Source organism: Maylandia zebra, linkage group LG6, assembly GCF_041146795.1.
Source record: "Maylandia zebra isolate NMK-2024a linkage group LG6, Mzebra_GT3a, whole genome shotgun sequence".
Taxonomy (NCBI): domain Eukaryota; kingdom Metazoa; phylum Chordata; class Actinopteri; order Cichliformes; family Cichlidae; genus Maylandia; species Maylandia zebra.
This window is the reverse complement of record NC_135172.1, coordinates 36,928,537-36,942,166: the sequence shown is the minus strand read 5'-3', so window position 1 is coordinate 36,942,166 and position 13,630 is coordinate 36,928,537. Positions and strand designations below refer to the sequence as shown.

Sequence of the window (13,630 nt, the reverse complement as noted above, 5' to 3'; positions counted from 1 at the left end):
GGTATTCATTTGTAAATTTGACCTCTGACCTCACAGAGATCAAATGTGACAGGATATTTGTACTGTAATTTTCAGACTATAAGGATATTTGTATGTAAACTATAATTTCATATTAAGAATCCACATCAACACGTTCTCACTCTCAAAGTGTAAAATGTTACACTAGGTGACAAATCGTCAGTATGTTACGCTTTTGGCCACCCAACATGTCCCTATGTTACTTGTTCGGAAAAATGAGGAAACATGAGAACCATTTCGAATCAATCTACACGTGTATGTTTATTTTACTGTAATTGCTTTGGAAAACACTATCTAACACGATTAGGTTATGATACGGGTTAGGATTAAGGTTAGGGTTATGGCTGGAATACACAGCTGGAATGTGTATTACACCGGGAGCGTCATTCTATTGGATATCATCCACAATCCGGCGCGTATCAAATGGATGCGGAAGGTTACCTTTCACGTGTCTGTGGGACACCTTGGAGCGCGACTAATGGTCGGTATGTTACACGTCGGGAATGAGAACGGGCTGTCCACATATATTGGTAAGATAAGATAAGATAAAACTTTATTAATCCCTCGGGTGGGTTCCTCTGGGAAATTCGGTTTCCAAAAAAGCACAGCACCGACAGAAGTTACAGAGTTACAGAATATTATATATATATATATATATATTTGGGAGAAGCAACCTGTCACTGAACAGACTCTTCTGGTTGTTTATGGCCGTGTGCAGAGGATGCCCAGCATTGTCCATAATATCCAGCAGTTTCTTTAGTGTCCTTTTCTCTGCCACTGTCACCAGAGTGTCCAGCTTCATGCCGACCACAGAGCAAGCCTTCCTGATCAGTTTCTCCAGCCTGGATGAGTCCTTCTTTGCTGTGCTGCTCCCCCAGCACACCACAGCATAGAAAAGTACTCCAGCAACCACCGACTGGTAAAACATCCTCAGGAGCTTCCTGCAGATGTTAAAAGACCTCAGCCTCCTGAGGAAGTACAGTCGGCTTTGGGCTTTTTTATACAGGTGCTCTGTGTTGCATGACCAGTCCAGTTTGTTGTCCACCCACAGCCCGAGGTACTTGTACTTGTTGACCACCTCCACCTGTAATCTACTAAATTTTGCCAATACAAACAATGGCAGTAATGAATTCATTCATCAATATAATAATTAATATATATAAATATAAAAACACATTTACAAAAAAAATTTATTCACTGTCTACTTTAGCAGAAGGTTTTTAGCTGAAGATAGTTTAACCAGCTGTTTTGCCAACACCTTCATTTTTATCATTTAGCATCATTTTAGAATATAATACATTACTGTAGATCAGGGGTCCCCAATCCCAGTCCGCGAGGGCCGGTGTCCCTGCAGGTTTTAGATCTCACCCTGGGTCAACACACCTGAATCACATGATTAGTTCGTTACCAGGCCTCTGGAGAACTTCAAGACGTGTTGAGAAGGTAATTTATCCATTTAAATCAGCTGTGGTGCATCAAGGACACATCTAAAACCTGCAGGAAACCAGCCCTCTTGGACTGGGATTGGGGACCCCTGCTGTAGCTCAAACAGCATATGAAGCATTTAAATTCAGACCAACCTTATAAGCGTATAACACCGATGGGGAACAATGTGTTCTGCAGAATACTCTTGATACTTTAAGAGCAATTTGCCAATAATACAGATTCATGTGTAGTAAGGTGGTTTCATTGCTACTTTTATTAAAGGAGTGCTTCTAAAAATTGAGGTGGTCATCTCCGCTTGCATTTCTGTAAAAGCCACAGCATGCCACCTTGGGTAAGAATATGTATTCTTAACATTTTGCTGTCACAGTTTAGCTGTTTTCATTTCCACTGACACATCAGCTCCTAAGACCACAATACTACTACCAAAGTACTACAAGGATCCGGAGAAAAGGACAGAGGGGGGATATAAAATATACCAAATGTTTCTTGAATTGTTAGCACAAGTGTATATGTGTATGTATCTAGTCGGGTTTATATGCAGTAGTGCTCACTTGTTTTCTTTCATTTTATTACTTAACTGTATTTCATGTAAGTCATTGATATTAAATATTGATTTTACAGAGGGGTGGTAAGAGTTTGGTTTGAGATTTTCCTGTTAATATTTGGATATTTTTCTTGCATTAACAATTTTTTGATTAGAAAAGCAGAATAAAAACGTGCAAATTAGCTTAATTTATAGTTTGTTATACTCCTTCCCTCTAATACAAATATTTCATTTCTAACTCTGAGTGTAAGTGCATAATTTAATAATAAGTATTTCTGCTCACAAATGTCCACGAGCACAGACATGCACGCAAAAACTGCGTGACTCCTCGCTGGCTGTAACTCACCGCGCGTGTTCACCTGGAACGTCCTCGAACCTGTGTAGGGAAAAGAATATGAAAATATGAAATTGTTATCACAGTCAATTAGATAAATGGATTTGTGTTTGGCACATGTTTTTTCACCACCAGAATCCGAAAACTTTATTAATCGCCAATAATAAAATTAGTTGTTAATGATCTGAGTTCAGCTGAGCTGTAGTATCTTTCCCACCGCTGTTTGATGAGATCTTCTCAAAGCCCTTGAAATGTTTCGCTATTCGCGCGATATGTTACAAAAGTCTCGCGATAGCTTGCTTCTTGTTTAGAATTCTTGAAAGATGGCGGCGGCGGCGCCTCCAGATGAGGCCAGTCTGCAGTCTCGCATCAGTAAGTTAGCAATTTATTACAATACTCGATTAGGTTTTGAACGTGGATAGATAACCGAAATGCCCCTGAGGTACATCGACATATTTAGTCATTGTGAATTTTTCGCTGACGCTTATAGCTTCCTCCCCCGGGAGCAGAGAGGAGTCAGCGAAAGCCATTAAATTAAAAAGTGCAGCTGGCGATGAGGAACAAACTCCAACAGTTATATACGGTTTCATAGTTGCTTCATTATGAGTTTAAAGGTAGTTTACTGTTGTCCGCTTTAGCTCAGTGATACTACAGAAAGGTGACATTTAAATTTAAAGGTGTCAGTAACGCTCAGCTGAAGGCTAAAAATCAAGCAACTAGTTAGCTTCTGGTTGTTTCCTTGAGGACCAAGTTTAGCAGGAAACCTGTCACACCTGGGCTATAATCTGACACACGTCTCCAAAAGCGAGCCACCCTCTTCATCTGCTCCAAGCAAGAGAGCTGATTTACATATTGCACACGCTCACAGGCCACAGCTGCTGCACAGAGTCAGGTGTAAAGCGACAGGTTTGACCGCCTTCACAGATCTACAAATAACAATCCGATTTAAAGTGGTTCTGTCCCAGTTTTCAGGTCTGAAATTCAAAAACACGCCAAGCATTTAAAGCAAGTTGAGGATATGTTTGTTTGTTTTCAATTTTACACAGATAAGGCCACCAATCCTCTGAATAAGGAAATTGACTGGGACTCAATAAAGGGATTCTGTGATCAGCTCGAAAATGAACCGGAAGGGTGAGTCGATGATGATTCATTTGTTTCACAATTTCACACTGAAATGGAGACTAACGTGGTGTACCAGCGGTTGACATTATCATCCTGACAACTTGTGTCCCTTTGCTTTCAGTTTTTTAGAGTAGTATTGATTTAAAGGATTGTAATGCATTTTTTAACAGTTTGCTTGTATGTGACATTTTTAATTAATTTTAGGGATGCAGGGATTTAATGGTGAAATGTCTATATTGGCTTTAAATAATTTTACTTGGAGCACTTCGGAAGTCTTGAGCCACCCCTAATTTCTTTATATTTGGCAGGAAAATGGGAAGCGGGTGTAGGGAGTTATTAAAATATGCAGAAATAAATGGAAATGCAATATACAAGAGAAAAAAAAAAAACAAAGTTCGTAGAATTCCAACGTGGTTGAAAGTGACCACCTTTATTCTTCTATACAGGCTTGATGACTAAAGAAGAGAGATACTGTTGCTCTTCTTTAGTTATCAGGAACAGCTCTCCATGCTTTTTGAAGAACATTCAATGCCTCTTCTTTGGATGTTCCCTGTAAAGATAATCCCACGTTGCATCAATAATGTTGAGGTCTGGCATCTGGGCAGACTATTCCATGATAGTTTTCCATAGTATGTGTGTTTTTTGGGTTTGTTTTTTCTCTTTTTATCCAGGAAGGCTTTTACTGCATTAGCAGTGTGTTGGGATTATTGGCATACTGTTGATCAGATGCTTTCTAAATTGTACTGTGTGTTGGATAAAAATCTGACAATAGTTTTCTGTGTTCATAATTACAAGATCTATAAATGCAGCCCCAAACCATGACAAAGCCTCCACTGCGTATTATAGATCCCTGTAAACACTCACTGTTGTACCGCTGTCCTGACCTTCTATGTATTGATTTGAACCAAAACTTTTACATTTGGATTCATTGCTCTCTGTTGTCACAGGCTTTTCCGTCCAGTTCTTGTGTGATTTGGCATACCTCAGCCTTTTCTACTTGTTTCCTTTCCTTAAGAATGGCTTATTCCCTGAGTCGGGTGCCTTTTTAATGCATGAATTCATAAATCAGTATAAAGTGACAAAAAACATCCCTGAAAATGTTCAGGTATGAGGACTGAACTGAAAATGAATGAAAAAGCAGCCGAATGTCCAAAGAAAGACCTTTAGAAAGCCTGAAGAAGAACTGCTCAAGATCACTTTTTTAAAAAATGACACTGAAATCTTCCTCCTTGGAAGGAAAGTGTAAAGACACGAGGTGGTTCAAGAGATTTCCACAGTATTGTAAATTTGCTGATGCCAGTGGCAGATGTTGGTTCAAAAAATTGGTAGTGTTTAAAACCAGAATTTTATACTTAGTATATCACTAAAAATTTAAATTAAGGTGTTGTACAACTTCCTAAGTCTGTCACTGTAGTGAAACCTTTTTGTTTGTTTTCTCAGGCCTCAGCTTGCAACCAGACTTCTGGCACATAAAATTCAGTCTCCTCAGGAGTGGGAGGCGATGCAAGCGCTAACGGTAAGATCGTCCTGCACACAGCATCAACAAGTGCAAAGGTCTGTAGGATGTCATGTTAAACTCTGCATGTCTGTGCAAATGTAAAACCAACAACCTTTGAACACAGGTTCTTGAGACGTGCATGAAGAACTGTGGAAAGCGATTTCATAGTGAAGTGGGGAAGTTTCGCTTTCTCAATGAGCTAATCAAAGTGGTTTCACCAAAGGTAACGACTGTTGTTCTATGTTTTGCCTCACCAGTTTGGCTGTAACCAAAGATCCATGTGAAGGTTTTTATAGTTTAGTATAACTACTGAAAATGACAGCTATTTGATGAATCTCACAAAAGATTGAGCTGTATTTAGTTTACAGTTTGTTTGAAAACACAGCCTGGATAAGGTTTTAATATTAAATCTTGTACCAAATAAGTACTTTCTTCTGACCCAATTTCATTTTCATTTGTGAAAGAATAAGTCTGTTTTTCTTTAGCAGTAGTTAATACCCATTCCCCCTCTCTTTGTAGTATTTAGGAGCCCGAGCTCCAGAGGCAGTGAAGAAGAAGGTCTTAGAGATGATTTACAGCTGGACGGTGAGACTCCCAGATGAGACCAAGATATTGGAAGCATATCAGATGCTGAAAAAACAGGGTGAGCTCTCCTGATGTTTTAGAGTTTTATGTGTAACCATCAAGACAAATGACTTCTACAAAGTTTAAAATAATGAACTTATGTGAAAGCTCAGATTCAACCGTATTTTTCTTGTCTTGATGCTGTATGATGTTGGTGACACAGATGTCTTTAATAATGGTTGTCACAGCAGCCCTTCCTGTCTGCTGTTCAGGCCTTTTGTTTGTGAGAGGCAGCCAGTCAGGAAAAAGGTGCAGTGTTTCTCAAACTGCAGATTGCAAAGAGTAAAATTAGGCTGAATTAAAGATCCTTTTCTTGAGAACAAATAAGTGTTTTCTTATGATTCTGACTGTTATTTGACTTTAATTCTAGTTTTAATCATGTTTAAAAAAAATGTGGCTTGTGGGTCGATGGATTCGTTTGGTTTCTGACGTGTGGAATACCAGAAAAAGTTTGAAGGGAAGGTGGGCCTAAAGGTAGAGGACATAGGGCTGTATTGAGGTCCAGCATAACATAAAATGTCATTATTTTGAACTGTTAATCATGCAAAGCTACTCCACCTGTTTGAAGAATGAAAAATAATAGGCCCCCTTTAACAGTCTATTGTTCTCCATGGTTGCACATTAGTTCATCGTACATGTTTTATGGATGTTTTTAGTTCCCCCCTTTTTTAGTGTTAATGTATTTTTTGGTTCCCCATTCTTTTTGATTAGTAGGGAGAATGTGTCAGTTCTCCTTTCTAGCACAAGCATGAGACCGATGTCCTTAGTCATGGTCATCTGAACCCAGTCTGATTGCAGAAACAGACTTTCCCCTCCAACAGCTGTCATAAATTCCTGGATTATATTAGTATTAAACTTGTTTTTTGTAGTTTTTTTTTTTTATATATATTTGAAGACTCATTTAAAATTATTTAATGGGTGTAGAGTATTAAAGCAGTAGTATCACAGGCATCGTAGTTGAAACAGAGGTCAAGGTGACCGCGATTCTTTATCTGTGATTTATAAATAGAACCGATATTTAAAACGCAGGTGGCCCTCTCAATAGATGTTGTATTTTTCAAAGGTTAATGAGTGTTCTTGTTTTTTCCAGGCATTGTCAAGCAGGATCCTGTGCTTCCCGTTGACAAGCCCCTCCCACCCCCTCCACCCAGAGCCAAAAGTGCCATCTTTGAAGATGAGGAGAAATCCAAGGTGTATATATTACACAAGTAATCAGGACGCACCAATCACATTCGATAGACTTGTGAAATCATGGATGTGTATTCCTGCACCAACGAGTTGACATTTCAGGTTTTAGAAACAAATCCGTCATTCATTTTCTGTCCTAGGATGGGCTTTGTTCCAACAGAATCATCACGAGTTTGTTTCCCATCAAATGATGTAAAGTTGAACTCCTGGGAAAAACTGGGGGAGCAGCAGTTTAAAGAATTCTCTTCCTCTTTCCTTTCCTCTCCTGCTTCTGTCTCATCCTGTTTTTATAGACGCTGTCCCGCTTGTTGAATAGCACTCACCCTGAAGATTTAAGAGCAGCAAACAAGCTCATTAAGGAAATGGTCCAAGAGGTGAGTCATCGGCTTTGTTTGCTGCGTGAGGTTTACAACATGTGCTCTCACATACATGTCCCTTTGTTTGACTCGGTCTTCTTCAGCTTTTATGGAGATGGTGTATTCATTTAATATTTATGGCTTTAGTGAAATGATCAAACATCAAGGCTTAAATGTTTTAATAAATTATTGAGAATGACTGTGCAGAGTAATAAAAAACTAATACTGATCAAGATTAATGACAGTCAATCAGATGCCACGCATGAATTTTGGTGAAATAAAACTTAAATTCATTATTAAATGACTTAATTATAGGGTTTTAAAATGTGCACTTGCTTTACTTTCATATTTTGTGGCATTAAATATTAGTCGTGAGGTATAAGATGTTATTTATTATCATTACATCTGTCCTTCATGGCCTGATTGAGTGAAAAAATTAAGGTCCGCAAAAGTTTCTTTTGATCTTGGGCACTGTGTGATCTCACCGAACGTTTCGTTAGGACCAAAAACGAGTGGAGAAAGTGTCGAAGCGAGTGAATGCCATCCAGGAGGTGAAGGAGAGCGTCAGCCTGCTGAGCCAGCTGCTGGAGGGCTACAATAAGGAGAGCTGTTCCCAGAGCAACCAGGAGCTCATTAAGGTTTGTAGGACGCAGCACATTAAAAAGAGCTGCTGCAGGTCTCGTGCTCCCACTGGTACTGCTCAGCGGGTGTGTGATTTTAGGGTTTCATGATGTATTTTTTATTGCAGGATCTCTACAATCGCTGTGAGAAGATGAGGCCTACCCTATTCCGATTAGCGAGTGACACTGAGGATAATGATGAAGCTTTAGGTAAGATTGTTACCTATACAAACAGATAAAAATTAGGCCTCAAAGGGTAAAATTTTTGTCTTACTGATTAGTTTTCTGCTTACAGCGGATATCTTGCAGGCCAATGACAGTTTGACGCAGGTCATTAATCAGTACCGACAGCTCGTAAAGGGAGAGGATGTGTCTAAAGATGTCATAAACTCGTCTTTACAACCAGGTGGGTGCCTTCAAAGTCACAGCTGAAGATTGCAATAAAGTCTTATTTACCATCTATTTGAGTTTACCCTAATTCTCCCTCAGTTTCTGAGTCACAAATGAGTATTTTCTTTCCAAATCAGGCAACAGTAGCTCAGCACTTGTGGATCTGACAGGCCTTAACATATCAGCCAACACCGCACCGTCTAACACAGACTCCTCCAGCCTGCAACTTCTGACTCAGAATATGGGCTTGAGCCTCTTGGATGATGAGCTCATGTCACTTGGTAAGCAGGAAAAATCATGTGGTTTGTGAACAAAAAGTTAGAAAGCCAGGAAGCACATCCCAGTCTGCTCAGCACAATTCTGCCTTATTTTCCACTGATTCAAGCGCAGCATCCTGCAGAGACAGACCTCCTCTGTGATCCTGACCTCATTTTCCAGAGACACCTGTGTATAGACATAATTAAGGAAAATACGAAAGAGTGAAACATAAAGTTTTTAGATTTTTGTTAGCGCTCATTTAGTTTTTAGGCAGCACAATTGGAACTTTTTTCATTATTTGAGTCAAGTTTTTCTGCATTTAACGTGAATAATGGCTACAGCTAATGTTAGAAAGTCACGTCAGTTGACATGCCAAGTGCTGCAGAGCAGAGGTCATTGGGCTGTTTTCAAGTAGACTTTTTAAAAAAAATAAGAATCATGCATTTCTGCTCCTTTCTCCTTTATAAGGAGGACAATCCTACAGTTTCATTTAAGATTACAAAAACAGATGAGAAAAGTCACCTGTGATAAAATGCAATGTTCTGTAATAAATTTTGAACAAAATTATACACTTTAATGTGATCTAATACCTAGCGGAAAAGAAATGTGTTGCTGGCCAGATCACAAGTCTAGTCTCTTTCCCTTAGTACAGTATAAGACTGTAGTGTATGTAAAAGATTGATTTCGCCATTTTCGATTCATAAAATTCATAAATGTTCAACAGGGCGTGACTCTAGTTAGAGCACATTATATGTAATCTGACTTCTTTCTGCACCAAGTCTCTTACTTAGTATATTATATTACACGTAACACAAAAAGGATGATAAAGCAGGGTAGTGTGGACATACCTTGTGTGTGTGTGTCTTCAGTTGCAGTGACTGTGTCTGTATACAGTGTGTGCTCTTTGTTTTTCCTTTAAAAAGGCTTCAGTGATTCCAAAAAAAATTACCTTAAATTGGATGTAATCTAACTTTTGTTGTCTGTTCTCTCAGGACTGAATGTAACTGAAAACGGTGACTCTCAGAACACTTTTCAGGTGCGAAGTAAGATGATACTTAATATGCTCACAGTAAAATTGTGTGACATGTTTATTAAAATCTTAAACTTACTTTACTGTTACCCAGCTGTGGTTCTAAATAAATCATAGCATGTAATGATCTTACACAGTGGATTCCTGCCACTGGTTTAATTTTCTGTTTTATGCCATCTTCATCTCCTTTTACACTAAAATAACTCAGTTTTTCTCTCTCAGTCATCAGATATAACAGAGGTATCTACTCAGTCTGCACCAGCTTCAGTGTTGCTACCAGCTGTAGTTCAGAAACCACGGGCTCCACCAGTAGAGGGGGCTACTGCTCCTCCTAAAGCCATGGAAGAGCTGGATCTGTTGGGAAAGGCACTGCTGCAGCAGTCTCTGCCTCCAGAGAGCCAGCAGGTCAAATGGTAAGTGCTTTTGTCATCACCTTTGTAGTGTAACGTGCTGTTGTTGGAATTTGACATGCGCAGAGCTGCCATATAACATGTGTCCTTGTTCTTTTTCATGTAGGGATAAGCTGCAGCCTCAATCAAGAGTCCCTTTACGAGATCTCCAGGCTAAATCCAGCTCAAAGCCCACACCTGCTGCGACTTCCACCTCCACCTCTAGTTCTGCTACTGCTCCTGGGGCCAGTTCCGTCATCCATTCAGAGCAGTCTGATGCTGTGCTGCTCTCCAATCTTACACTCACAGTTACTGACAAAGCCTCATTACCTACTGCTGACACTTACGACAGCATCTCTCTAGCTGATGTTACTGTGCCTCTGGAAATCATCAAACCTAGTAAGCACTGGAACAAAAAGTTAGCCTTAGTCATGAAAGGTTTTGTGAGCTAATATGGAGGTAACATAAATTGAAATCCTTTCTTTTGATTTCTTTCAATCTATTTCAGGCACCTTGTTACCAGTCACTGTATTTGATAAGCACAGTCTCCGGGTTTTGTTCACCTTTGCCCGCGACTGCCCTCCATCACGACCTGACGTGCTGGTGGTGATCATCTCCATGCTGTCTTCAGCTCCTATTCCTGTTACCAACATCCGCTTCCAGGCAGCTGTGCCCAGAGTAGGTTCCTGTTTCCTGAAATTCGTACTGATGGTAGCAATGGCCATGTCTCATGCTTTTGATCCAGAAATTCTTCTTTGTTGAGATTAAGTCAATCTCTGTTATTAATTTGAGAGCTTTTGTTGTTTTAGCCAGCTGGAAAGCATGTAGGTTTTAATGTGTCAATGGGTGTACATTATCTAGGTGATGAAAGTCAAGCTTCAGCCTCCCTCCAGTACTGAGCTGCCCGCCTTCAATCCCATCTTGTCTCCAGCTGCCATCACACAGATTTTACTGCTAGCGAACCCTCACAAGGTAATCTACGTCTTCAACCGCATTGTTTATACACTGCACTTTGCTTGAGATCGCCTCTGGTCAGAATATGCATTTTATTCATTTTATACATTTACCAGTTACTCGTCAGTGTTTTATCTACAGTAGATCAGTCAGCATGCCCCTCCACAGTTCGAGGTAGCAGGCAGGACTACTGTCACAGAAGCAAAGCTTGTGTTGTTTCTTTATGTGTACTGAGAATATTTTTCACTGCTTTAATTTGCTATAATTTCATTTAATTTGATAGCTTTCATTTGCAACACGACACTAAAGCGGTTATTTGCTCTAAAGGCAGACTCTTTTGGCAAAAAATGTACATTTATCTCAGAGCACGGGTTACTGTTTAACGTTTTAAAACACAAGTCGCAAACAAACCGATGAATGCAGCAATTGCCACGTTCTCTCAGGTAAAATTACTGTTATTAAAGGAGGCTGGTGGCTTTAAAGAGAACTTCCCTGTGCTTAATTGGTGTTTGTCTGAAGCTGTGAAAATACTGTAAATAAAACTGGAACACTTTAATTGACATTGTGTTTAGGTGGCTAAAATATATTTCTTTTTTACCTTCCTTGCAGCAGTATATTGCTCACCTTCTGTATCTGATCAAAATAAACTATGCCTTTTTAAGGAGAAATGTTGATGATTGTATACTAAAAGTGCAAATGCAGCAAAGAACAGTGATAGGAGTGAAACTGCATATCACTGATGAGTTAACCTGTTTGCTTTTGTGTCGTCACAGGAGAAAGTCCGTTTGCGGTACAAACTAACTTTCAACCTGGGGGACAAATCTCACGATGAATCTGGTGACGTCGACCAGTTCCCACCTCCAAACACTTGGGGAAACCTTTAGTGTGAAGGACCAGTATCCTGTCATGTGATCTGCTGCTTCCTTTACATTTAGGTTGAAGCTTTCCCCTCAATGCTGACTGAGGCCTGGAGACCTTTACGCTTCTGTGGTTTCAAACTCTGGAAGCAGTTGCGGGAACCAGCTTCCACCGCGTGCCTTGGTTCACAGCCTTTTTGTCCTTTTTTGATCATATCCATGTTCCCAAGCGTTGTTGCTGATCGCTTTTCTTTTCCTGTCCAACAATCAGTCCAGCGCAGCGACATAAAGCCGACATGATTCAGTGCAGCGGCTCTTGGTAAAACATGTTTTAAAAATTGAATGTGTGCATTTGTCCAGTATACATACTGCAAAGTGTTAACATGTAATAACAGCTCATATCTGACATTTATGTTAAAGGAGATGTTCGATCGGAGACTGCATTTCAGCAGATGTTTGAGCGTTCATGGCAGATCTGTCACTTCATACTCACTTAGGTCAGCTGAATGTTTCAAGTGAGGTTTTTAAACAATCTTACCAAAAGCCAGAAAACATTTTGGGATTTAGAATATTCTTTGTTTTCTTATTCATTTCTTATCAAATGATGGAATTTAGCACAGCTTTGGTGCAACGCGTTAGCAAACCGCCTCCAGTTTAAATGAAAACTTGAAGAGGAAAATAAGACAAACGTTCATCTCCCACTTATGACACCACCGAAGACGTTTTCCATTTGAGCCAAGGGGTAGAGCTGTTTAGCGTATGAAGATAACGATCTGTAATGATGCAGTAACTAATTCAATGATGAATTGGAATGTGATTTATTTTTTTCCTTTTCAAGAATAGTCTGAGTTTTAATGTATTTGGAGGTATTACATATGGTTGGTGTGGGTGTCAAAGCTGTGAGAATGCGCCTGTTTTCACAGCAGCCGTGTTAGCGGGTCATAGTAGGAAAAGCACAGGTGTGACTGAAAACTCGAAGGAAAGCTTTGCTTTGTTCGGCTGGACCAATAAGTTTGGATTTGTGAGCCAGCATGGAGAATACCAGGACCCTGAAACTGAACCGACTATTGTTTACTTTTTTGCTTTTTAAGATTATTTACAGCGGTGCTTTTTCTCCTGTTGCGTCAAAAGGCCCACAAATGAAATCGCTGCCTCTAAAAATATCTGCACTTTTGTGTTATTAAAAGATTGGGACACTTTATCACCTTATGTTACACTCAGGATTTTGAGTTAATCTTACATGCACTTATTGTGTCTAAATTTGGCAAATGAAATCATTCCCGTGTACACTACATGGTCCTTTCGTTTTTTTTTTTTTTTATCCCTTTATATGGTTGATTGACCCAAAGATTGACCCGGTCTTGAGGTGACGTCACTGGCATCTGGTTTGATTCTGCCATGTGCCTGAAATGAAACCTTTTCTTTTTCCTTTTGTACATATATGTATACAAATGGCTGATCTGATCTTTGTTTTCATTTGTTCATATACTTACCGGGAAAGACTTTGTGAAACAAATGACACACAAAAGTGAATTCATGGGATTATTCTGATAACCACGGCTGTTGAGTTGATTGGAGCACAGTCTGTTAAGAGGCAATTTAAGAAATCACTCACTGTGTAATATTGATTCCGCTGTACATGTATTAAATTTAATTTGATAAATTGACCCATGTTAAACTGTGCAATTTTCCCTTTTTAAGATGGTTCTATGTTATAAATCTGATGTTTTAATTTATCTACAGGCAGTTTTACTGCTAACATCTGGGATTAAACGGAAGAAAGCAATAATAAAGATAAACACTCCAGGTTTTGATGCTCTAGCAGTTTGTCAATAAGGTAGATTTCATCAATTATGGGTAGTTGGTGTGAAAAACGCTGAAACGGATTTGATTCCATTCAGATTTGCATTATAAAAATACAAAGGACAAGCAGGACTGCCATAACGGTATCAAACATAGTTTTTTTTTTTTGATAATTTTTTTGTCTTTACCAGTGAAGGAG

The 13,630-nt window shown here is 39.4% G+C and overlaps 1 protein-coding gene across 2 annotated transcripts; it reads left to right on the top strand.

Annotated features, from left to right (window-relative positions):
- The first annotated feature begins 1,611 nt into the window (after positions 1 to 1,611).
- Positions 1,612 to 13,449, top strand: LOC101484165 (ADP-ribosylation factor-binding protein GGA1). Of its 2 annotated transcripts, none has more exons than XM_014411938.3 (17): positions 1,612 to 1,795; positions 3,389 to 3,473; positions 4,905 to 4,980; positions 5,087 to 5,185; positions 5,482 to 5,605; positions 6,677 to 6,777; positions 7,068 to 7,148; positions 7,631 to 7,768; positions 7,879 to 7,960; positions 8,046 to 8,156; positions 8,278 to 8,421; positions 9,391 to 9,434; positions 9,651 to 9,841; positions 9,945 to 10,216; positions 10,326 to 10,495; positions 10,679 to 10,789; positions 11,545 to 13,449. In XM_014411938.3, the coding sequence occupies exons 3-17, from the start codon at positions 4,966 to 4,968 to the stop codon at positions 11,653 to 11,655; spliced, it is 1,794 nt and encodes a 597-aa protein (XP_014267424.1). In that variant the 5' UTR covers positions 1,612 to 1,795; positions 3,389 to 3,473; positions 4,905 to 4,965; the 3' UTR covers positions 11,656 to 13,449. The 2 variants fall into 2 exon arrangements, with proteins under 2 accessions (XP_014267424.1, XP_004538966.1); XM_004538909.3 differs by lacking the exon at positions 1,612 to 1,795 and adding an exon at positions 2,631 to 2,714.
- Positions 13,450 to 13,630: the final 181 nt, after the last annotated feature.

What these genes read in the sequence shown, in the direction of transcription:
- LOC101484165 (XM_004538909.3), top strand. Translation starts at nt 2,666, where the DNA reads ATGGCGGCGGCGGCGCCTCCAGATGAGGCCAGTCTGCAGTCTCGCATC. An exon ending in ACTCTCAGAACACTTTTCAG is followed by an intron (nt 9,435 to 9,650) that starts GTGCGAAGTAAG and finishes TTTCTCTCTCAG; the next exon opens with TCATCAGATATAACAGAGGT. An exon ending in GAGAGCCAGCAGGTCAAATG is followed by an intron (nt 9,842 to 9,944) that starts GTAAGTGCTTTT and finishes TTTTTCATGTAG; the next exon opens with GGATAAGCTGCAGCCTCAAT.